This window comes from Protobothrops mucrosquamatus, unplaced genomic scaffold (genome assembly GCF_001527695.2).
Source record: "Protobothrops mucrosquamatus isolate PMUCROS unplaced genomic scaffold, P.Mucros_1.0 scaffold_186, whole genome shotgun sequence".
Lineage (NCBI taxonomy): Eukaryota > Metazoa > Chordata > Lepidosauria > Squamata > Viperidae > Protobothrops > Protobothrops mucrosquamatus.
In genome coordinates this window covers 645203-669148 of record NW_015386262.1, presented here as the reverse complement: position 1 = coordinate 669148, position 23946 = coordinate 645203, and the positions used below count along the sequence as shown (strand labels likewise).

Below are 23946 nucleotides of genomic sequence, written 5' to 3'. Positions count from 1 at the left end.
TTCTAAATTTCAGCAAAGTATTACTCCAGAGTTTCACCATAGAAATATTTCTTAAAAAACCCAAACCAAAGTAAAAGGGAAGAAAGAGGAGGCAGAAAATAAAGAGATCTAGAAAGGCCACAGAAATTGATGTAAATAAATAAGAATTTGTTCTATGGGAATGAGTATCTGTTTTTAAAGCTTTATTTACTAATATATATATATGTGTGTGTTTATGCCTTGAAAAATAGGTATATATTCCATATTGTTTCAAAAAGACCACATAATGCTCAATGCAGCCAAGAAAAGAAACCAATGGATCATCAAACAAATCAATCCAGAGTTTTTACTTGAGGCATTAATGATCAGGCTCAAATTATCCTACTTTGGATAAATTATGCAAAAACTAGGTGCCCTAGAAAAGGCTCTAAGCTTGGGAAAAGTAAAAAGAAAGAGGATGACTAGCAACATGGTGGATAGACTTAGTTACAATGGCAATGAATACACTGTTGGAAGACCTGAAAGAACATAAGCCATAAATACGGTTAAAGCAAACAATGACAGCATCTGGATTTGTCCATCACATAATATGCCATATTTCGATCAGTAAAGCTTACTAAGGGAATCTTGCGATTTGGAATCTGTGTTGCTTGAACCAAGCCAATTGTGTCTTCTTCAATAAACTATGGTGAAATAAATTCTGGCTTATCGCACGAACCAATAGCATCTCATTACTACCCCCCACTCTCTTTCCCCTTCGGTGTGCTTAATGCACTTTGCTTACTTATTCACGGAGCTAAACCAACAGGTCCAGAAGAGAAGGGTTAACTGCTCATCCTAATTCAGTACATCTCCTCCCCAAGCCGTTGACCTGCACGGACTTGGATGAGGGCTAACCAACAAGGCGCTTTGTTCTTTTTTTCACCACCTCTGCATTTACAGCACCAAAGGCAGCGACCGTGCCCGGCGGCTCGCCCGATCGCGCGCGTTGCAGCCAACAGCTTCCCTTCCTGACATCTGGCACCTTGGGCGCACTGCCGGATGCGTAAGACGCAAGAGACGACGCCCTTGGATTGGCGAAGTCGCCGCCTTGGCACGGCAAAGTCCTGCCTCGCTCTAGCCCTCAGCCTATCCGCAGCCTGGGGGCAGGCGAGCGTGTGCGACGCCGGGGCAGGCACGTCCCTCTGCGAGCCGGGTGGTTCCATCTGTTAGCTTGCCAGAGCCACACGGTGCGTGCCGGGTTTCTTTGCTTTAGCTATGTTGGGCTCAGCGCAGGGGAAGCCCGCCCCGTTCCATTCCTCCTCCGTCGCCGCTTCGGTCTCGCCAGCTGTCTCGCCTCCGAAGCCTTGCTGCAGTCACGATCAAGACCGGGAGCACGCGGTAAGGCGGGCAGGGCGCCTAGGCGTCGGGTTACGACATGATGGACCGGCCCTGGGCCCGCCGCAAAGGCTCGGGAGGAATAAAACGGAACAGAGGCAGCTCGGGGGACTCGTTGGAGGCGGGAAACGAGCGAACGCGCGCTTGGATCTGCTGCCATTCCACGCCCGCAGCGCCAGAAAAGATGCCGGGGAAGGAGAGATGGCGGGGGATGGGGGGGGGAAGCTCTGAGTCACGCCGGGCCTCCGGAGACCATCATTCGGAATGGTTGGGGACAACTTTCCTTGCCCTCCAACCGTGATCCCTGATTGCCCGACAGTGTTTCAAGGCCGCGCACGCTGGGAGAGGGCGCGCCCCAAGCCACGCTTCTCACGTCCGTTTCCTAGCGCGTTGGAGGGGCATCAGTTCCATCCCCTGGCTAAGTTCGGGCGTAGCTGCTTCGGGACGTTTGCAATTCCCTCTTTTTTTCCCCCTCGCTTCCCCCCCCCCTCCCCCAAGGGGCGCCTCCTCTGCCAGTCTCCCCTTCCCAGAAAGCGGCTTGCTTGCCATTTGATCCCTATTTTCAGCAGCCGCAGCAGCGGGTGCGTTTGCCTGCCTGTCTGGAAATTGCGAGGGGAGAGTTTTCAGAGAGGGATTTGGTGGCTTTGCTGCGCTCTTAATTGCGCGCGCCGAGTTCTCGGTGACCTTCCCGAAGCGTTTCCTTGCCTAGCACTCGTCATTTGACTCCCATGTGCGCGCTTTCTCTCTCTCTCTCTCTCTCTCTCGGCCGCTCTAAAGGCCCCGAGCGGAATGCGAGCCGCGCTTGTGGAAAGCGGCAGGCCTCCTGGAAGGAGGCGAGCAAGGTCGGGCAGCCATGTCGCTGACCACAGGCAGCAGCTCCTTCACAAGGACTCGGTTCCAAGCGGATCCCTTGCTGGCTACTTTTCAGGCTCTTATCTTTCCCCCTGGCCAACTCCCTCTTTTTCAGCACCTCCCGTGCCCTCCAAGTGCCCTTAATGACCTTGCCTGCCCTTAACGCCCAGTAGGAAGAAGGCCAGCGGTGATGAAGTGAAATCCTGAGGTTTTTGTCCAGAAAAGTTATTTGACTTTATTTGACTGTTTTCCCAAGGATTTCCCAACAATAGAAGGCAGAGAATGGCGTGTCTTCAAAAGTGTCTGGAGGCAGACAGCAACCAGATTTGCAAATAATATCGATAGGGTTGCCAGGTCTGTTTCCAAAAAATAGCGGACAAGCGAGGGGGTGGGCGGTGGGGGTTAAGTAGTAAAAAAAGTAGACTGTACAGCTTTAGATTACGTACCATTTCATCATAAAGCTTTTTAATAAAAAAAATGTCCACTATTTTGTGAAAAAAAATAGTGAACATAATGTGAAAAAAGTGGACTGTCCACTCAAATAGTGGACACCTGGCAACCCTAAATATCGATGTATATATTTTTTACTTATTCTGATTTTAATCTTCCTTCCTTCCACCCAAGAAAGCCAAACTGAACCAGATGCTTAGGAAAATTAATTTTATTGATTAGAGTACTATAACTCAACAGCATTTTGCTTTTCCATTTGATGCCAGTTTAATATATAAAAAGGATCACATCTGAAACCCCTTGCTAATGAATTATGCCTAGATTTTTTGGAATGCTATCAGTGTTGCAGTTGGCTGATAGATTGATAGATGCAGTTGGGTATCGCTGCGTTGTAGGTCCTCAGTGACCTTGAATGGGCTCCAAAATTAACCTGGGTAAAGCCCAGGAGAAATATCAGGAAAAATCAGAACTGGCATTAGGTATGCCTTCATTTCCAAAAATTCCTATGGATCCCATAGGCCTTCTTAGAACATAAAAATAGTGGAGGCTGCAGTATGTTCACCTACCTAGGAAAAGGAGTGCCATCTATGAGAGGCAGACCAGAGTATCTTTGTAACTAGGTATGCCTCCTTAGCAACTGGATTAGCCCTCTTAGCAAAATTTATAACATTATTCAAAATATGCATGCTATCCTTTCAAAACCTTGTCTTATTCAGTCAAACAAGTGTGCGTGTATGTTTAAAAATAAGGGCAGAGGATTCTGATTCAGTATTTTATTTAATAGAATTTTAAAAATGCAAATATGGCTAGTAAATTGCCCAAAACTACATCCACATCACAGCTGTTACTTTGAGAGAGTATATATTTTAAGAATATATGCTTGCTTTATTTTCTAAATAAGTTGCAGAAATCTGCTCGTTATTTATTTGATAAATAACACTTTAATGATTTCTATCCCTTCCATATCTTCAGCTTTTTTGCAATTTGGCACCATGCTTACAATGTTTCATCCAGGGTTTGTCAATAAGTATCGATATGGTAGCATGAGTTTTGCAGTGATAAAACTAGCATGAACAACAAGTTTGAATATGGAAACAGAAAGGGCATACATATACATTTCCTTGTTTTATCAGCTATAGAAAAGTGCAAATCAGTCTATATTAGGTTGAACGTTGGATGAGATAGTCAAGCATAAATAAAGGCAGTAAAATGCAACAATATATTTGGCAAAAGGTTTTTCTCTCTTCATACAAAGTAACAATATAATTCATGCAATTGTGTAATCTCTACAGGCTGGTTTTGCAGAAATGCAGGTATTTGTGGTGCAGGAAATTAGGACAAAAGTTAGTCTCCCAATTTCCCCTTTTTCTTCAAAAGTAGACCTGTGCAATTTGACCTGCAGGTTGAATCACATAACTCTGTGTTTGTGCTATAATGCTAATTTCCATTGCCTTCTGTATCTGTTCAAAGACTTTAATAGAGCAGAATGGGACATTTTCTAATAAAAACTTGAAATAAAGTTAGGAGCAGCATTGGTGTTGCTTAGTCAGAAAACAACTTTTGATTGAGAGTTATGCTGACCGTTCTCTCCTATGTCATAAAACTCTACAGAATCAAGGTGTACATTTCTGCTGCACTGATAAGGGGGAAAAAAAAGTAGAGGAACTCTTTGGAGTGTGTGAGATTCATCATTTTGCTTGCTCTTACTTTAATAAAATAATGAAATAGCTGCAGGGAGAACTTCCATCCATCCATCCATCCATCCATCCATCCATCCATCCATCCATCCTGCAAGCAGTCTTCAGAAAGCACAAAAGGTTGCATTTTAAAAATAAAAGATACTTCATCCATCTTTTAAAGGTATTTTTTAAAAAGAACCTAGTGTTTGCACTTCTTTCCAACAAGAAAACATCACTGAATTTCTCCTGTCATTCTTCATTTTTCTAGGGCTGTTTCTTTTAACCTTTCCTACGTGAATGGCTAAAAATAATTTCTGCAGTCAGGGCACTGCTTGTGGCAGCTGCAATTCATTACATTCTCCTTGCTCTAAAAACTGTGTACTGTAAAATCTAACAGGATCATGGGAACCTGCAGTGCAAATTTGTTGCCCTCACAGCATTTGGATTGCATGAGCAATATCAGCGTCTCAGGATCATCAGCCTTTCTATTTTGTGGCTGTTGGTTAGCTAGAATTCTGTATCAGCTATGAAACACTGAAAGAAAAATATTTCAGTTAAGCTTTTTCTTGCTTTGTATAATGTAGTGCTGGGGTGGGGAAAACTGGTTCACTGCCATGATAAGTTTTCTGGCTGCTGTGTAGCTATTTTTTGCTCTTGGGAGCAACTCTCTGAAAGCTGTTGCTTCTCCACTTTATGTTTTGTGAGAACGTGGAAAACTAGAAAAGGGATACAGAGATGTCTTTGGAGAAGTAAGGATGCAGTCCTGTAGCACTCTACAATACATTGTGCCCACCCCCACCGTTGGAAATATCTTTGAACATCATTTAGTCTAGATCTGTCTGTAATTCTCCATAATTTATTCTCCATCAGCCTAATGGACATTTTCCATGGGTTATGACCCTTTATGCGCAAAAACAAAAATAGTTTGTGATAGATTCTTCTTCTCATCTTGTTACACGTGTGACATTTTTATACATATGCCATCTGAGGAAAGTCAGAGAATTAATGTCTACTGGCGTTTGGAATTTCAGTCCTTGCTATTTTACAAGCTAAGTCAAAACATCAGAAAATGTTTAAATTGTGAAAGATCCTTTGTATGCTCACAAGGATAAAAAATGAAGCCTTTTTTTTTTAAGGGGGCAAAATATTATTTTTTTCCCCTGAACCATTTGCTCTTCATTATTCCAAAATGATGATTCATGTACACTAGCATTTTGAGAATTTCATTTTTAACTTTTCATTCTTCAGTGCCAAGATAGGTAAGAATTGAGCTCTGAACCAATAAATTATGAAGCAGGCAGTGGAATAAAATTGTTGTCCGGGTGGTGGGAAACAGTAGCTACAAACATTTATCTGGACGTAGGTTTGTTTTGAGGCTTGGATTCTGGTGAAAACAGAGATATGAAGTTCCTGAGATTTAGTTGGAACTGCTAATAATATATTTTATATATTCAGCTTTGGCACCTGCTTTCATACATTGCATTATATTTTCTTATGGTTTTGGTTTGGTTAGCCAAAGAGTGAACTGAGCTTTGGTGGCTTAGGGTGATGTGTTAACCCAGCCAGAGTTTACTTTGTCAGACAGGAGTTTTGATTTTTGAAAGACTTCAAGGAGAACTCATTCTGGTAGTTTTATTCATAGTTTAAACCAGGGGTTTTCAAACTTGGTAGCTTTAAAGATTTGTGAACTACAACTCCCAGAATTTTTCAGTTCATTTATGAATGGTGAACTGAGGAATTCTGGGAGTTGAAATCTGCAAATCTTAAAGTGAAGTTTGGAGAACCCCTGGTTTAAACTATTTTTTCCAACAAGAAAAGTCTCTTGAGATAAGACTACTTTTCATATATTAGGTGGCTCCAAACCTAGGTTTCACACCAATTGTATGCTCTGATGAAAGTTAAAGCACCTGGAAGCTTGAAGCAGATGTCACTTTAGGGACAATGGCAAAACATTAATTCATATTGTGTATGAGAAGGCAGTAGTAAATCACCCCTATATTATTACCAGGAAAACTCTATGGATTGAAAATATAAAATGATTGATGATATAGTGCTGAATAATGGGCCTGTCAGGTTGGATAATATTCAACATACTACTGAGAGAAAGTGAAGATCCTTCCAAATACTAATCAAGTTTATCACATGGTTAGATTAAACTCTTTGTCTCGTTGCTGATGCTGTCATATAGGGAAAAACTTGAAGGATAGAATTACAATAGGAGCATGTGAAAACTTAACACAGAGGAAGGTGAAATGAAACAGCTACATATGGATGTTTTAGATAAAATGAGATGGGCTGGCATTGGACATTTTCAGTCATAAGATCACACTTTTTATTATTTGGGAGATGAAAAACAAAATGGAAGGTGTAGCAAGACTAGAACCTGACTAGAAAGGAGGTTCTGACTAGAACCTCTAGTACTAGAAGATAAAGTTAGAGCAGCGCTCCAGATGGAAGCTACAGGAGCTGATAGAATACTCACTAGCAAGAAGAATTAGTAAAGTTTCTAACTGAGCCATACAAACAAATCTGGAGAACAATATAACGGGCAACAATTGCAAGAGGTCAATCATTTTAATACCAAAAAAAGATAGTTAACAGAGTGTGCAAACTATCATACAATAGTCTTTATTTCACATGCTAGCAAAAAAAAAATATGCTTAGAATCTTCCATCTCATGGAAGAAGAGATGGCAGATGTTCATGCTGACTTTAGAGAAGGCCAAGGAACATAAGATTTATTGCTGATAAAGAATATGAAAAAGAAGTCTTTATGTACTTTACTGATTATAGAAAGGCTTTTATGTCTGTTTTTTTCTGATGGGTAATACAAAGTATCCTTATAGCATTTTTAGAATACTTTGTGGGGAGGTAAAGTCTAGTGTAGAGGTCTCCAACCTTTTTGGTTTGGTGGTCCAGAAAGGGAGGCAGGCACCGCTACGTGCATGCGCACAAATGGGCCGTATGTGAGCGCATGCACACACGCAAATGGCCACATGCAAGCACATGCGCACATGCAAATGGGGCTGTGTGGGCGCGAGTATTGCAAATGGGATGGTGCTAGTGCTGGCGGGACACTATGGGTGGCACTAGTGCCAGTGGGATGCTCTGGGGCAGTGCTGGTGCTGGTGGGATGCTCGGAGCGGCGCTAGTGCCAGTGGGATGCTCAGGGCAGGGTGGTGCTACTGTCGGCAGGATGCCCGGGGTGGCACTAGCGTGAGTGTGGGAGGGTGAGTGCATGTGCACATGCATTAACCATCCCTTCATGCAGCCCGATGGCCAAGCGTCCACAGCCCAGTAGTGGGCCACGGCCCACAGGTTGGGCACCCCTGGTCTACTGATATTTAGTAGATAAATGGCAGATTCAATTTTTAGGATTCATTTCATTATATATTATTTTTCAAAATGGCTGAGCTTTACAGCATGCAACCAAATATGGAATAATGATCCAAATTGATTGTTGGATTTCCAACAATGTTTTGAAAATGAATTGCCAATTTTAGCAATCAATATTGGAGTAATGTATTGGTACAATATTTATCAGATGTACACACTGTGCGTCTCACTGTCAAAGTGACTTGGAGGTTAATAGATACAAATGATAAAACTATATAAAAGACATAAATTAAAATTATACTATTTTACATAAAATGAAATTTGGATAGCCCCAGCCTTGTTAGCTTTTTATAAGGCACTGAACAGTTGGCTGTTTTGTGTTGTTTTCTCAGTTCTGCTGTTGTTGATGTTCTTTCTTTTTCTTCAGCACCAGGGTAAAATATAATGGGTATTTTTGCATTTTTCATCCTTCTAGAGTGAGATGTGCATCCATATCGATCAATCGATCAATCAATCAATCAATCAATCAATCAATCAATTATTTTTTGGCAACCTTCATTATTTTATAGTCATGTTAGATTTTTTTCCTACTTCTGTTATGTATGAATTTGAGTTTTGAATACATATGCCCTGGAAACATCATTTGTCAACGCTTTCAAAATGTCCCTCTGTTTATTTGAACAATATCCATGCTAGGTATACTGAGGAAGGGGGGAAGATGGGAAGAACATCAATGGGATCTGGAAGATGTCCTCTCAAAGTAAGGCTATCAGATATCTGAACAGGCAAAGGAGGACCACAGCCAGTTTGAAAGGACTACAAATGGTGTGTGTGTGTGTGTGTGTGTGTGTGTATGTGTGTGTAAAGGAGAACACACTAATTGCTTAACTGTTTAGCTTTCTTGGCATCTGCAACAAAATTTACAAAAAAAATATTTAGGCCTACATCTATGTGAAATTACTTTTTGCAGTGTCAGTTTCTTCAGAGCAGGAATGGGCTAAACTGCGTTAGGAGGCAAAAGCCTTTAGCTTGTAACTAATTTAACATCTTGCCAATTTCAGACATCAGCTGCAAGGGGAGGGAGAGTACTAATCAATTAATTGAGTCACAGAGCCTAGCTTGTTAACTTTCAGTTAGCACTATGGTAATTAGGAAAGTATTGCACTGTGGAAAAAAAAAACTATTCAGGAAGATGTAGCTTGTTAGATCCTCAAAAAGACAATATTTGGTTTCAAGACTATGCCTGCTAAATAAAGGATATGAGGACAAAAAGGAGGACATGTCCTCTTTTTGCCCCAACATCTGGTAACCCCATTCAAAGTAGTCAGTTGCTCCCTTGTTTAGCTAATATAATTTGAGAACCTTGACTATGTTGGTAGCCCTAGTAGACATCCTTATAACAAATTCTTAGGTATGGTTTAAAATTAGCAAAGAATTTTTTTTAACTTATCTAGCAATAATATTTTGCTCTGGCATTTAATGCTTCATGTTGGAAGTACCTATTAAAATACTTAGGCATCACTGCATTTGTAATACCCTTATAACATAAATTGGTTCTCCTACGGAGCCAAAATGAGCAATAATTCAAACCCTGATGTTTCCAACCATGTGATTTAGAGATTTGTACCAGTTTAGAATACTCACCATCTATACCTATTGCACATTCCTAGTTTTAATTTATTTTCTGCTTGAACAAAATTAACATAATGCAAACCCTAAATAACAAAATATTTGCCAAACAATAGGCTTCCTTAGCTGCTGCTTGTTCAGAGGCAAAGAGATAGCGGTGAGTGCAAAATAAATCAACCTATACAGTTTAAAGAGTCCTGTATCAGCTGCTTCATTAAAGAACTGAGGGTGAAACCTGCATATTTATACAGTGAACCATTTTACATTATGCATAAGTGAGATAACGTGGTTCTTTTTCGCAGATAGTTAGATAAGTTAAATCTCCAGGGCCTCGTGTATTGAATCCTTCTTGGCTATGTCATCCAAGCTTATATTATGGCTGTTCTGCTTCTGTAAGGGGAAGATCAAACAACTTAAATTAGAAAGTGTTTTTCTTTGGTGGGAATATTTGAAAAGAAAGGTAATGTAAAACATGAACTTTTAATTGGAAGAAGAGGGATACTGTTATATTGCAATGGAATGTGTGAATTATCTGAGGGGAAAAACTGCTGCCTAGGAAACAATCAGACAAGAGAGGCAGGAACCCCCCAACAGGTTAACAGCCAGGGAAAGAAACTTAGAAAGGACCCACCTTAATGGATCAAACAGTTAAAAGTGGTGATGGGAAGTTTGTACCTTCAAACTTGAAAGATTCTGTTACTGTAGTCTGACAAGAATGTAGATTTAGTTCATCTAGTGATGTTTCTTGTCTGGTTTTCTTGGGGGGTGGGGCTGACATGTATCCAAAGCATTTTCTGGGTAATAACAATAAGCCAGGGGTCTTCAAACATGGCCCTTTCAAACATGGTCCTTGTGGACTTCAACTCCCAGAATTCCTCAGGCATGCTGGCTGAGGAATTCTGGGAGTTGAAGTCCACAAGTCATAAAAGGGCCAAGTTTGAAGACCCCTGTAATAAGCTAAGCTAGAGTTTGTTGTCCAAGCCAGAGTCAGGCTTGCAGATTAGCAAAATTACTCTGACTTACTTGAAAATTTCTAGTTTGGTTCTCCTGTTTTTAGTGGCTTTTGTCTTGTTCCTCCATGGATTGGTTAGAAGCTTGGGCAGGATCCTGGTACAAAGAAGAACCAGGAAACTATAAATCATGGTTTTTTCAATGCTGGCTAGGGAATTTTGGGAGTTCACATCTTAAAAGTTGCCAAGTTTAAAAAACAGTTACAAATCAACCATGCATTCCCACCAGCACACCATGATTTCAAAGCATGAGTATGAATCAGCCATAGAGAATTGTTGTGCTAGGACACATGGACTCAAAGCTTTGTTTTTGGCAGTGCCTGGTGTAGGGAACCTTGCATGAATCAAAATAGATAAAGCCATTGAATCTTTTGAATTTGAATTGAATGTTTTAATTTTTTATAACAAATAATGGTTTCAGTTTGATCACAAAACTGATTTAAGTGTGTTGAAGGCTTCTGAATTCCTCGCAGAGCTAAAACTGGAATTTGGGATCCAAAAGAGGGAAATTATTTGCTATAGGTAACTTCAGCTTGCTTCCTGGTAAACTATATTTTAGAATCATAAATACAGTGCAGATTTTTGGGCTGATAGCAGAAACATAATTGTGGCATTTTTATTTTAACAGAAAATGGCAGTGCCTCCTCCATATGCTGATTTAGGAAAAGCTGCTCGCGACATCTTCACCAAGGGATATGGTAAATATTGCAAGTGAAAGTTTTATTTTCTATTACTTTCATCCAAATGAAATTTCTGTCAGTAGAGGATATAAAAGGAGTCTATAACATGCATCAAGAATGCCTTCTGCAATCTGCCCTGTTAATGTTTTTTGAGAAGAAAGATATTGCAGATGGGGATACTTTACATTTATTAGTTTTGTACATGAATTTTCTGGAATGTTCTTACTTTTCTGGAGTAAAATCTATATAAATTCCTTTATTTACAAATGGCTGGTCTCTTAGGAAAAAGTTATTGTAAGGTGTTGATCATTGTTTCTTTTTGGAGTGGGAACATTGCTTAATTTGTAAATAGTCATGATTTGCAAGTACATTACAATATTTTAATATTTTCTACTTGTGATTGGCACACAATATAGGCAATGAAATTCATTACACACACCACATGGCATTTTGGTGGTCAACATTAGGCTCAAAGAAGAATGTATATTGCACTATCATTGTGTAGCTAATTAATCTGCTGAGCCATAGTTTGTTTTATAAACTACATATCTCAGTGTATTAATTAAAACCAAGTAAACCACAATTTGGCTTAGTCCAATGTATTGATTCACATTGCCATTATATTAATTATGTATTTTAAATTTAGTTTTAATGTTATTTTGTTAGACTTTAAAATATCGTATGTAGTGAATTAACCTCTCTATGGCTTCCTTAGCTATAGGGAAGCTATATAGAAATAAAATTGATGGATAAATAAATGGATATAATTAGAATATATACTGTATTGCTTTCAATTGATTTTAAAACAAAATGAACTTGAATTATCAATCAGAAAATCAATGTGTTATACTTCTCATTTCTATCTAGGTTTAATGGCCTCTTTGATAGTTATGTAATCATTCATGTGCTTTATTATTTGAGATGTAGCAGCATTTGACTCTGAGTATGAGAGTTTTATGTTGCGTTTGGGTTTATTGTAGAAGATGCAAGCACCTAGTTCTTCTTATATAATTCTGGGGGGAAAAAAACTATATAGGGTTTGGTTTGGTTAGTACTTACAGTAGATGGGAGACAACCAAAACTCCCGGGGATGTAACTTAGAAAAGCATCCCAGAAGGCTAAGGCAAATTTGTTGTTAAGGCAACAACATGGACCTTGTCTATGTAGTTACCAGCTATTAAGTTCATGACATTTCCCTTAGCAATGCATTCCTTACTCTTATCAATGTAGAAATATATACTAGACAGAGGTCCCCAACCTTTTGGGCAACAGGGATCGGTTCTGTGGGGAGAGGTTTTTTTCGCGGATTGGAGGGGGTGTGGTTTTGTGTGCTGCCTGCATGTTGCGGATGGGGCTTTGCTTGTTTGTGCGGACCGGTTGCTGGTATGCCGCGGCCCGATACTGGTCCACAGACCAGGGGTTGGGGACCCCTGTGCTAGACTATTTGAACTGAATCGCATTATTGATCCAGAATCCAGTTGTTATTTATGGATGGCCTGTATCTTAGTCTAGTTATGTCTTTATTATGTAATCAGAATATGTAATGTATCTACTTAAATTTCATTGTTTTCATTCTTCAATAAATAAGTAGAAAATTGCAAATCTAGCTGTTTAAGGACAAGCTGGTGGAAGAAGCATAAATATGGTTTCTTGAAGTAATTTAACAATTTTTGTAATATAATAGAAAGTTTTCAGCCTTCTTTTCTCTTTCCTCTTCTATTTTCTTCGTTCAAGCAATGGCTTATTCCCTGAGTAAAGAAGGGCCACTGTCATTTTTGAAGTTCAAATCATACAGCACTAAAACAGCATACAGCACTAGTTTTTTTATTGAAGGGGTTTAGAGCCTTAGTGTTGAAAAATCCAGTTGACTTAACAATTAAGTGGCCACATCTTTTCTGCTGCTGAAGAAAAGACCTGCTATGGAGCCTTTTCTATTCCATTTTAGACTGAGCACACACAGGCCAGCTTAATATACAAATAGCAAGGAGTCGCATGAAAAGGTAGACAGCACATATGTAGCAAGTAGACACATTATATATAGCAGAATAGAATGTTGTTTCAAAACCAGGCAGTTAGTTCAGTCTAAAACTGAATCCTGATGTAGAGCTGCACGCGTGTCCAAGACAGTCCAGGGGTCCAAATGCAAAAATGGTTGAATTAACTGATCTGGATCAAAAAGCCGAGATGCAGGAGACAAAGCAGGAAAAAAGGACACAAGGCAGAAGATCTGAGGATGGCAGTTATTCTCAGCCAAGAGGCCAGGCCCTGGTGGTGTCTCTGAAGGCATGGCTCAGTTATGGGTATTCAAGCCTTTGTTTCTAAAATAACTGAGCACAACAGTTCTGCATGTTCCTGAAAAGTTACTGAGGTATCCTTAGGCTGGGCACTCTGCCAAGTTGGGGCCTGTCAGTCTCAGGATTGCTTGTTTCCTGACTCCTGAGTCTCCTAACCACCCATTGGATCAGCCTTTAGCACCCTAGACCTTAACAGAGCCTTACGGACTGTTCTGCAGTTTGTTTTTCACAGGTTGCAGTTTGAATGTCTTTGTACTGCCTAAAAGCTATTCTTTGTTAGTCCTTGACTTACGACCATTCACTTAGTGACATTCAAAGTTACAACGGCACTGAAAAAAGTGACTTATGACTGTTTTTCACACTTAAGACCATTGCAACATCCTCATTTGGAAATGCCCCAAATATTTTCAGTAGTCTTATAGTAGGACAATATTCAGTGTGACTAAAAGAACCCAAACAAAACTAAATAAACCTGCTTTATTAAATGCCCTTCTTCCTGCATAGGAAGATCAAATTTATAATGAGAACTACAGTGTATTTTCTCTTGTCTTGCGTGTTTCTAATACCAGCCTATTTTTATTTCTTTAGGATTTGGTTTAATAAAATTGGATTTGAAAACAAAATCTGAAAATGGACTGGTGAGTAGGAAAAGCTGAGCGTGCATTTTGATATTTAAACATAAGCTTGGATTTTATCTTTTGACCATTTTGGATGTTAACTTGTATTTCACCTTGTTATAACATGGGGTTCTTTTGTAACTATCCAACTTCCACAGAAACATGAATCAGGATTGTTCAAGATTATGCCCTTCATGTAATTACTGTACACATTACAATATATGGGCTTGGAGGGTGAGGGATATTGGTCATTACTTACTTCAAATGGCAAATGCTTATCATTTCTAGTGGTGTTAGAATTAGTGCAACTAATATAAAAATCACAACGAGAATTTTTTTCATATAAATTATAACATTCATCCTAGCACAGAAAATGGTTATCTCATCTAAGGTGTCATTGTGAATAAAGATATTCTATTTTGACCTCAGGAATTTACAAGTTCAGGTTCTGCAAACACAGAAACAAGCAAAGTTACTGGAAGTTTGGAAACTAAGTACAGATGGAAAGAATATGGCTTGACTTTTACAGAAAAGTGGAACACGGACAATACATTAGGAACTGAAATAACTTTAGAAGACCAGGTGAGTGACCATTCACTTGCAAAATACCTTAATTGATCAAATCTTTAAACAAACTGCTTTCAAACTATATATTCAACTACTGGATTTTTTTTTCCAGCTGACACATGGACTGAAATTGACTTTTGACTCCTCATTCTCACCTAACACTGGGTAAGTAATACTTACATTTCAACGATAGAATAATATTTAATATTGATTACCTAGTTTGTGGAAAATCTGGATTACCACATGCGTGTATGTGTTTGCGTTCAAGTCAGTGATGACTCCTGGCAACTGCGTGAACAAATTCCTTAAGTTTTCTTAGGAAGATTTCAGAAGTGGTTTGCAATTGCTTCCTTAGGGCTGAGAGACTGTGACACGCTAAAGGTCATCCACCTGGCTTTGTATCTAAGGCAGAACTAGGACTCATAATCTCCCGGTTTCTGGCCTGTGTCTTAACCATTACTGCAAACTGGTTCATATGTTTACCTGTTCTTTTATTAAATACTGTAAACATTGTTTAGAAGTGAGCAAGGCCCATTGCTAGTAATACAAAACTTTATGAGGTGTACAAAGTCTTTTGTTTCAGAATTTTTAAGCAGGAAGTTTTGCAAAATGACTAGTTATGACTAGGAAACCTCATACAGCTTAGAAGTGTATTATATTCAGTGTTCTGAATATAAAAGCAGAGTGTTAGAACAGCATTTCTGCAAGCTTGACACATTCCCAGAATTCTTAGCATTGTGCATTTTGCACTTGAGGTGGGATATTTCATGAAGTTTAGTGCTCCAAACTGGAATGAAATATTTAGCATACCCGCAGTACCTATATATAGCTATAATATAGCTATTATATAGCTATAATAAGCAGACTAGAATTCTACTATTTCGGACAAGAATTGACTCCTTCCATTTTCTTCTAACACATTACATATATTAATTCAAGCTCTGAATTGTAATGCTATTTAAAAATATTTAATATTTTAGCTTCTTGCCCTAATTATTGCTAATTTCTGCCTATAATAAATAGATGTATCAGAAGTTGGCAGTGCAAGATTTCATTAGTGCTGCTGAACTGTTAGCCTCCTCCTTTCTATATATCAGCCATACTATTTTGGAGGCTTATTTTTTTCAGGTCGGATTTTTAAATCAAACCCTTATAGATTGTACAGTGTATGGGGGAAATAGTTATTTTCCCCCGATTATTTTTGCCCTTTTAAAAGAAAGCTTATGCTTTGTTAGCCATAAAAGCTGCTATCGGACTACTGATTATTTTGGGGGGGAGTTTAGGAAATTCCTGTCACATTCTTTTTGTTTATTTTTGGACCTCGGTTAGAGTTTGGAAGTGGGAAGAACGGATTTAGAAGGGGCACAGAGAAGCGACCAAATAGCTGCTAGTAGCAGGAATGGTAAGGAGGAGAAGAACGACAAGTAGTATTTGCTAGTAGAACTGTCCTTTACCTTTCCTGTCTCTACCAGTGCAATATCATTCTGCTTTTAGAGGAGGAAGAGTCTGTCAGTGATACATTCTTACATGCAAAGGTATATCATTCCAGCTTCTGCCCAATACTCTGGAGGAACATCCAGAAGTTGGAGTACCTCAAGGACAGGAGCCTGAAATCTTTCAGTTGTTTTGGACCATAAGACCTCCCTTTATAGTTCTGATGGAAATTCAGGCATCCTCTCTCAACCTGCCATTTTTTCCTTTCTTCTGCATTTACCAATTCATCTACTTTGTTTAATTCTCAGGTTCAGCTATTAGTTGCCCCCTTGGTTTGTTTTCTTCCACTCCTTTCTTCATGTCTATCCATGATTACACAATGCTTTGTTCTACGTTAAACTGTTTGAAGGTCCATTTTATCAAACCCTTCCAAACCATTCCAGCCTCAGCTTAACCACCACTCTGCCTTCTTACTCTTTGAGGTCAATGAGTATAGCTCTCTCATCTGATTCAGAGTAATAAATCAATTGGGTACACAATAATATGTTATTGTATTACTAGTAGTCATATATACAGCTGGAGGACACAGACATGCCTGTAACCTGCTGCAGTTAAATAAAGATGTTGTGGCTTGACCATTCATATCTTGTGTTACTAAGCCAAAATAGGGAAAACACATGAAAACCAAGAATGGGCTATGAAAAATCTCCTGGTATTATGGAAAGCAAGTCTGTCAGTCAAATGAACTTTGTAGCATTTTGATACCAGGTGGTAAGTAGAGTACCATACATTTTTAATTGGTTTATTTCATATGCTATTTGATTGATACAGTGTTTCCCCGAAAATAAGACTGGGTCTTATTTTTTTTTGCCCCCAAAAGAGGCACTAGGTCTTATTTTTCGGGGATGTCTTACTCGCCTCCGGCACCGACAGCCCCGCCTAGCTGGTCCATTTCTTCTGCGGCCGAAGTAGCAGCCTTTCTGGAAGGCCTATGCAGCCGAGTATCGAGCTATGGGTTCAATCCATAGTTCAGTTCTCAGCTGCAGAGGCCTTCCGGAAAGGCCTGTGACTGAGAAATGCAGACCCGGCTACAGAAGATGCCGCAGAAGAAGTTGGCCAGCGAGGAGAGGCCAGGCTGCAAGATAAATGTGTGTGGGGTGTGTGGGGCAGCTCCACCCTCCTGCCCTAGCTTGATTTTTAGGTGTGTGCCTCGCCCCCAAACTAGGGCTTATTTGGGGGGAAGGCCTTCTATTAAGCCCACCCCCCAAAATCAAGCTAGGGCTTATTTTTGGAGTAGGCCTTACTTTCGGTGAAACAAGGTATGCTCTTGAGATCAGAGTCAAAATGTGTGTCTCATTCTAGTTTATAGCTATTAGAGATTGCCTGAACATTTAAAAAATAGCAATATAAAACTTTGTTTTTCCATTTAGAAAGAAGAATGCTAAAATCAAGTCTGGATACAAGAGGGAACATATCAATGTGGGCTGTGATATGGATTTTGATATTGCGGGTCCTTCAGTACGTGGTGCCTTTGTGTTTGGCTATGAAGGCTGGCTAGCTGGCTACCAAATGACTTTTGAGACAGCTAAAACCAGAATAACGCAAAGTAACTTTGCTGTTGGCTATAAAACTGATGAGTTCCAGCTTCACACTAATGTGTAAGTATAGATAATATTGTGGTGGGTGACAATTTATAACAAAAAGAAAAACCTTTGTGAAAAGAAGGAAACTATTTTCCATATATATTGTTTTTCTAGGTTTTTTTTTAAATGGAAAAGATAAACATATTTTGGGTGCCCTAAATACAAGTTTAGAAAGGATGAATCTTGCATGTGTGTATATACTTGTATAATTTTCCAAATAAGGAATAGTTTGACCCCCCCCCCCTCCATTGCTGAATTATAACTTTCAGAATCCCACATCCTGCTTTGGTAAGGTTAATATTATTTGAACTTTAGGCAACAGTTAGTGGGCCACATTTTGCTCACTCTGCTTTATGATCTTACTTTGCCTTTTTGAAGTAGTACTAGTACTTTCTGAGTGCATCATAATGGTGTATACGGTATAATATCTGTATATGGCAGACTAGGAATAAACAAATATTTTAGACCATAATGTGGTCTTTTACCACTGGATATATGCCTCCTGGGTTTTATAAAAACCAAAATCTAAAAGATGTGGGAGATGTAATTGCAGGTTCCTGTCTCAGGTAGTAGAGCAGCAGTTTTAAAACATTTTGTGATTGAAGGTAACCTGGACATTGTTTTGAGTCTCAGTAGATTACTTAGGAAACCCTTTTTTATTCAGTGTTAACATTCTTATTGAAACCAGTACCACATTGTGAAAATCATTATCCACAGTTAGGGTCCTGCTGACATAATTAGAATTCTGACAATTGATTTCTATTGTCAGGAAAATCATGTAAGGTCAAGCACAGATATTCTTTGCTGTCCCACAGCCTTCTGTCAGAATGAAGCTGTCCTATATGAATAAAGTCGTACTACAGCACAGATGGAAGGAGAAGATCTAAAAAAAAGATCATTGTCAATGAGTGTAATATTGTTCTAATCTTTCACTTCAGGAGCAAGAATATGATTACCATAAAATAATGTATGTATAGTATCAGAGTGACCATTATAAAGTATCCGACTACAGCAGCTGATATATGAGATAGGTGCTTCGTGAAGGGATAATATTACATACATTTCGTATTCATCTGTATTAAGATTTTTTTTTAATCCCTAAAATCATTTGGAGTTCATAAGCATGGGACTGTAAGCTGATCAGCTGTTTCATTTTTAAAAAGAATAGCTCAAATGATTTTTTTGTTTAAGAAGCTTTCAGGCTATTAACTAAGGATTTTCAATAGTTTTACTAAATTTTGATGGTTTTGCAAATTGTTTGCTACATTACTGACCAACTATTGTAAAAGTAAACAGGGTCAGGCCATTTAGTATTTTGTTAAGAAATCCCATGGTTTTAAGGTTCATACGAGAAGTCATCAAAATGTCTGAAAAAAGGCAAGTAGTTGCCAAGAAAACATAGACATAATCCAACATATGAAATCACCAGGAGTCAAGCTCAACTGATGGTGGAGAAATTATTAGGTCAAATGTACACCGTTTTGCTGTTTTATGGTTTTATGTACTTAGCAACTTTGAACATGTATTGCATTCTGAAAGTAGAATATACTTTTTAGAATAAATTTAAAACCATTAAACAAAAGGGAAGAGAGTTAAGTTTGGGACATGATCCATTTGAATTGATCCACAAGAGTACTGCCAGTAATCCCTGGAAAGGTACTAAAATAAATTTGCAGAATCTCAGGAAATCATGAAACCTTATCAGATTTTGGTTTTCTTATCCATATCTTGCAAGGTTTGATAGAACGTATCCTGAGATTTTGGTAATCAATTAAATGAATTTCATTTGGTGTTTGACACTTGCTATGGAATCTGCAGGCAATAGGTGCCACATGTGGTCATAGTAAAAAAACTGGTGTAGTGGCCTGCATAAGCAAATGGTTAAAAAAGAATTGATAGAAAAGCAGAATGAATGATGTCTAGGGAGATTTAGTTCTACACCGTATTTCTTTACTCGGATCACGTGTATTTCTAGGGTTAGCACCCCAATTGTACTTTAGAAAAAAATATATGAAAGCCACTAAAGAACCATGAATATGTTCCATTCTCCATGGAAAGTTAACTTTCTAGACACCTAAGTATTTTTAAATAGATTCCAAAATACACAAGCAAAGGAATCAGTTCAAATATTACTCTTGCTTTACAAGTAGTTCTCAACTTAGAACAACAATTGAGCAACAAAATTTCTGTTGCTAAGCAAGACAAGTGATTTTTGCCCCATTTTATGACCTTTCTTGCTACAGCTGTTAAACAAATCACTAGTTGTTAAGCTAGCAACATGGTTGTTAAGTGAATCTGGCTTCCCCATTGACTTTGCTTGTCAGAGGGTCACAACAGGTGATCACATGACCCTTAGACACCACAACTTTCATAAATACATGCCAGTTGCCAAGCATCTGAATTTTGATTATGAGACTATAGGGATGTTGCAACAGTCATGTGTGTGAAAAACGGTTATAAGTCACATTTTTCAGTGCTGTTGTAGCTTCAAATGGTCACTACTCTTATTGAAGCACTCATCTGTTTTTACTTACATTTGCAATAGCTATAAACATGCAAAAAATACATGTAATTGTTACTGCATTGGGGACGTGATGTGGCTGGGCCCCTGGGATATTTTTCTTTAAATTGTTTAGGATTATGCAAATCTTTCTGTAACTTAACTGATGAAGTAGGTGAGTTTTTAAAGTGTTTTAAAATATCTTTCAAAGCTAATTTATATTTTCATGAATAAGATTCTCATGACATGTAGCATTTGAATGTATTATAGAAATGATGGTACGGAATTTGGAGGCTCCATTTATCAGAAGGTGAATGATAAATTAGAAACTGCTGTCAATCTTGCTTGGACAGCTGGAAATAGCAACACCCGCTTTGGAATAGCAGCCAAATATCAGATTGATTCAGATGCATCGTTTTCTGTAAGTAGAATTTGATTCTGTGACAGTGATGGATTAGAGAGCCTTCAGTTTCAAAGGCAATTGTTTGAAGAAATGATTTCACTACAACATTTAGTCAATACGCCTTTTTCTTGCTTCACAGAATTGTTTCTTTATCAAATGAGGTACAAACAAGTAAAGAAGCATTGGGAGAAAAGAGAAACTTGTACCATATACTTTGTCATAAATACAGGTTCTTAAAATGCTGCTTTCCACTCAGTGGCATGGTCTTAAATTTTTTTTTTCTAGTTTTCTTTAGATTAGTTTGGTGTATGCAACTTTCTTATCTCTCACTGAATTGCCCATATCAGTATATTAACACTGCCTGATTGTGTATTGTGAGTAACTGACACTTCTGTATTATCACATGCACCCCGATAATAATTGGGTGGAAGTGTGTATGGAACTACCATATTTTTGTTCTGAGTTAACAATAAGCCACATGAAAGTTTTTATTATTGAAAGTTTCAGAATGACCAAATTGAGTGACTTCAAACTAAAATATGACCTCTGCAAATCTCTAGTTGCTATAAAGTTTACACATGGAATTAGGAGCACTTTCACTGAATTTAGTGAAGTATTCAAAAATATTTGACATATTCACTTTCTTGATGAATTTTTTATGAGCTATTCAGCAAACACTTTGAAAGAATATTGTTACATGATTGGCTTTGTTTTGCAGGCTAAAGTGAATAATTCCAGTCTGATTGGTTTAGGATATACTCAGATTCTGAAGCCAGGTATGTACAGATGATTTAAAACTTTTTTTGCCAATAATTGAATTGTTGTGTGCCATCAGTTCTTTTAGGCTCTGAATTTTCATTTCATTGAAGAAATATAATCTGCTACTACCTTTGCCAAAGTGTGAAAGCCAGCAAATGCTACCTTCTATGAAGTCATAAAATTATGTCCTGATGTATCTATGGTTTATCACCAAACTAAATCTAAATAGATAAGAATCATAGATGTTATTCTGGTGGATCCTTAATAATATAAATATTTCAGCAATTGAATTTGAATTCATTGCATATCAGGAAAAGTAAATGTCTCTTTCTCTACATAAGTTTCTTTTTATGAACTTCCAATATTTTTCCTAATCAGATTCTTTGAAATATCCTTGCAATGTTTCCAAATCTATGCTAATACCTTTTCTCTTAATTCCTGCCTAGGTATCAAATTGACATTGTCTGCTTTACTGGATGGGAAGAACATCAATGCAGGTGGCCATAAGCTGGGTCTAGGACTGGAATTTGAAGCATAAAAGAAGGGATTTTACCATCACTAATTCTGAAACACTATACAGCATAGCTACCTTCTGGATTTAGTGTATTTTTCAATGTTTTATGTCTGGGATGCAATTATTGCTGTGTGTCAGTCATATTAAATCTGGTTAAAGGCTAAACCTCAAGAGCATGTATTTTCAGAGAAAGATGGAAGTACTTTCTCTAGTTCTGGGCATTTGGGATATATTGTTGGTTGGAGCTTCATGCTTATCAACTCTTGTATGAAGGAATTACCTTTCGTAAAATTGATGATGATTGTAATGGAAGACACATCTGAAATTCATGCTATGAAAATGCTGATTCATCACAGGGTGCAGAAAACACTTGTTTCCTGCTATCTAAGTCATCAGGCTTTCATTCTCTAATGGAGCATTCATGTTTATTCAAGAGGCTGCCAAGGCAGGTGCATCACACCCATTTAAGTCTCATTTTTCCCTCCTACAGCTCTCTTTTACACCCAACAGCTTTAGAGTGCTTTAGAATGTTCACTTCGTACTACTTTGGTGTGTAGGAAGTTTGATGTAAATCAGCCAATCCTACTTAAAATTTTACATCCTTTCCATTGCACTGATTATTGAAAAGCTTGTACAACGGAGCAATGAACCGAAAAAACATGTTGTTGTTGTAATCCCTTAGTGGCACTGCATTAAACAAAATGGACTTTGTTTTATCACTTTTTTTTTAAAAAAAGCAGTTTTAATGGATACATTTTTCAGTCTTCCATTTTTGTGTGTGTGTGGAACTAGACCCTAAATGCTGTACTGGACACCACTTAAACTTAAAGATAAAGTACATCTTCCCTCCAACATAAATAAAACATCTTCATCTCTAATTGTGTCTGTCTTATTAAGTAATTTTAACATTCCTATTTGGGAGTTTATGAAACACTCTAGCTTTTCTGTTGATAACTAGTGAAATAGCATTATGATATCTGTGAAACAGTTCGGCTCATGATAGAACAAACAGTTGATAGAACACCTTTTCAAAAACTATTGCCCACCTTTGTAGTGCATTTCAACATCCTTAATTGGCAATGAAATAATGTAAAAAAGCAATATGTAAGGATTTTTATCCTCCCATAGAGATAGTTGTGCATGCTCACTCCAGTTTCTGGAATCAAAGCAACTGAGGATCGAGTATGAAGTAAAAACAGTTTTTGGGTGATTTTGGTCAGGTCACTGGGTGAATCCACAAAAATTGTCTTTGGTGAACATGAAGTTACATTCATGGTATTTTTTGATCTTGCCTTGATTTTAGACTGCTGTAAAACCTTTCTAATCGTCTTTCCAAATGGTGGACCCCTAGTTCTAATAAATGTGGTATGGCACCTAGGAATTTTTCTCAAGAAAGGAAAACCGAAATGTTTAGCAAAAAGGGCCTACCTGGCCCTTTGTAAGATTCCGTGAATAATGCAAAATGATGTAGACATCATGGCAGGAAATAATTTAAGTCTAAGCCAATGGAAAAATATTAGAGAATTATTGAGTAAAGGATTTGAATTTTGGAGTTTTAGAAATTTAGCATAATAAACAAGTTATGAGAGGCCAGTTAAACAGTTATTGTCAAATCAAATATAATGTCCTTTGGGTTTATCAACATGGTAATATGCTTATAGAGACAATTGCTTCAATTATTCTGAACATAGGACAACATCCATGAATCAATTAAATGCTGAGTTATAGCTGTACCTTTCGATATTTCCTGCAAGAATATTAATTTTGTGTTGTGCGTGTATGCAAAAGGAAACACTGTAAGTGCCATATCAGTGTTAGAGTACCAAGGTATCCACCCTGCTAGTAGAAAATGGAATTTCTTCTGACGATTGTAGATATGAATTAGACTATGCTACAGAATAAATGTGAATTCTAGTTTCTAGCATGAAAGCCGGCTGGGTGATTTTGGACTGGTCACTCTCAAGAGTGGTTGTGGGGAAAATATGACACAGGATTACAGATAACCCTCAATGACTTGTAGTTTAACAACTATTACAGCAGATTTCAAGAAAGCTAGTTCAGCCACAGTAAACAACCCAACCAACCAAAACAAAACATTTAAGATCACTTGATAAGGCAAGCCATTTGAATATAAACTGAGCAAACCCTATGCCCGTGGTGGCACTCAGAGCCCTCTCTGTGGGCACGTGCGCCATCGCCCCAGTCCTAGGCCTTCAGCTGGGTT

At 38.2% G+C, this 23946-nt stretch overlaps 1 protein-coding gene across 1 annotated transcript; it reads left to right on the top strand.

The window, feature by feature from the left end:
- The first annotated feature begins 1129 nt into the window (after positions 1-1129).
- VDAC1 (voltage dependent anion channel 1) lies at positions 1130-22600 on the top strand. Its single transcript, XM_015824170.1, has 9 exons — positions 1130-1359; positions 10940-11009; positions 13874-13923; positions 14332-14484; positions 14582-14634; positions 17334-17561; positions 20317-20467; positions 21168-21225; positions 21655-22600. The coding sequence occupies exons 1-9, from the start codon at positions 1237-1239 to the stop codon at positions 21744-21746; spliced, it is 978 nt and encodes a 325-aa protein (XP_015679656.1). The 5' UTR covers positions 1130-1236; the 3' UTR covers positions 21747-22600.
- Positions 22601-23946: the final 1346 nt, after the last annotated feature.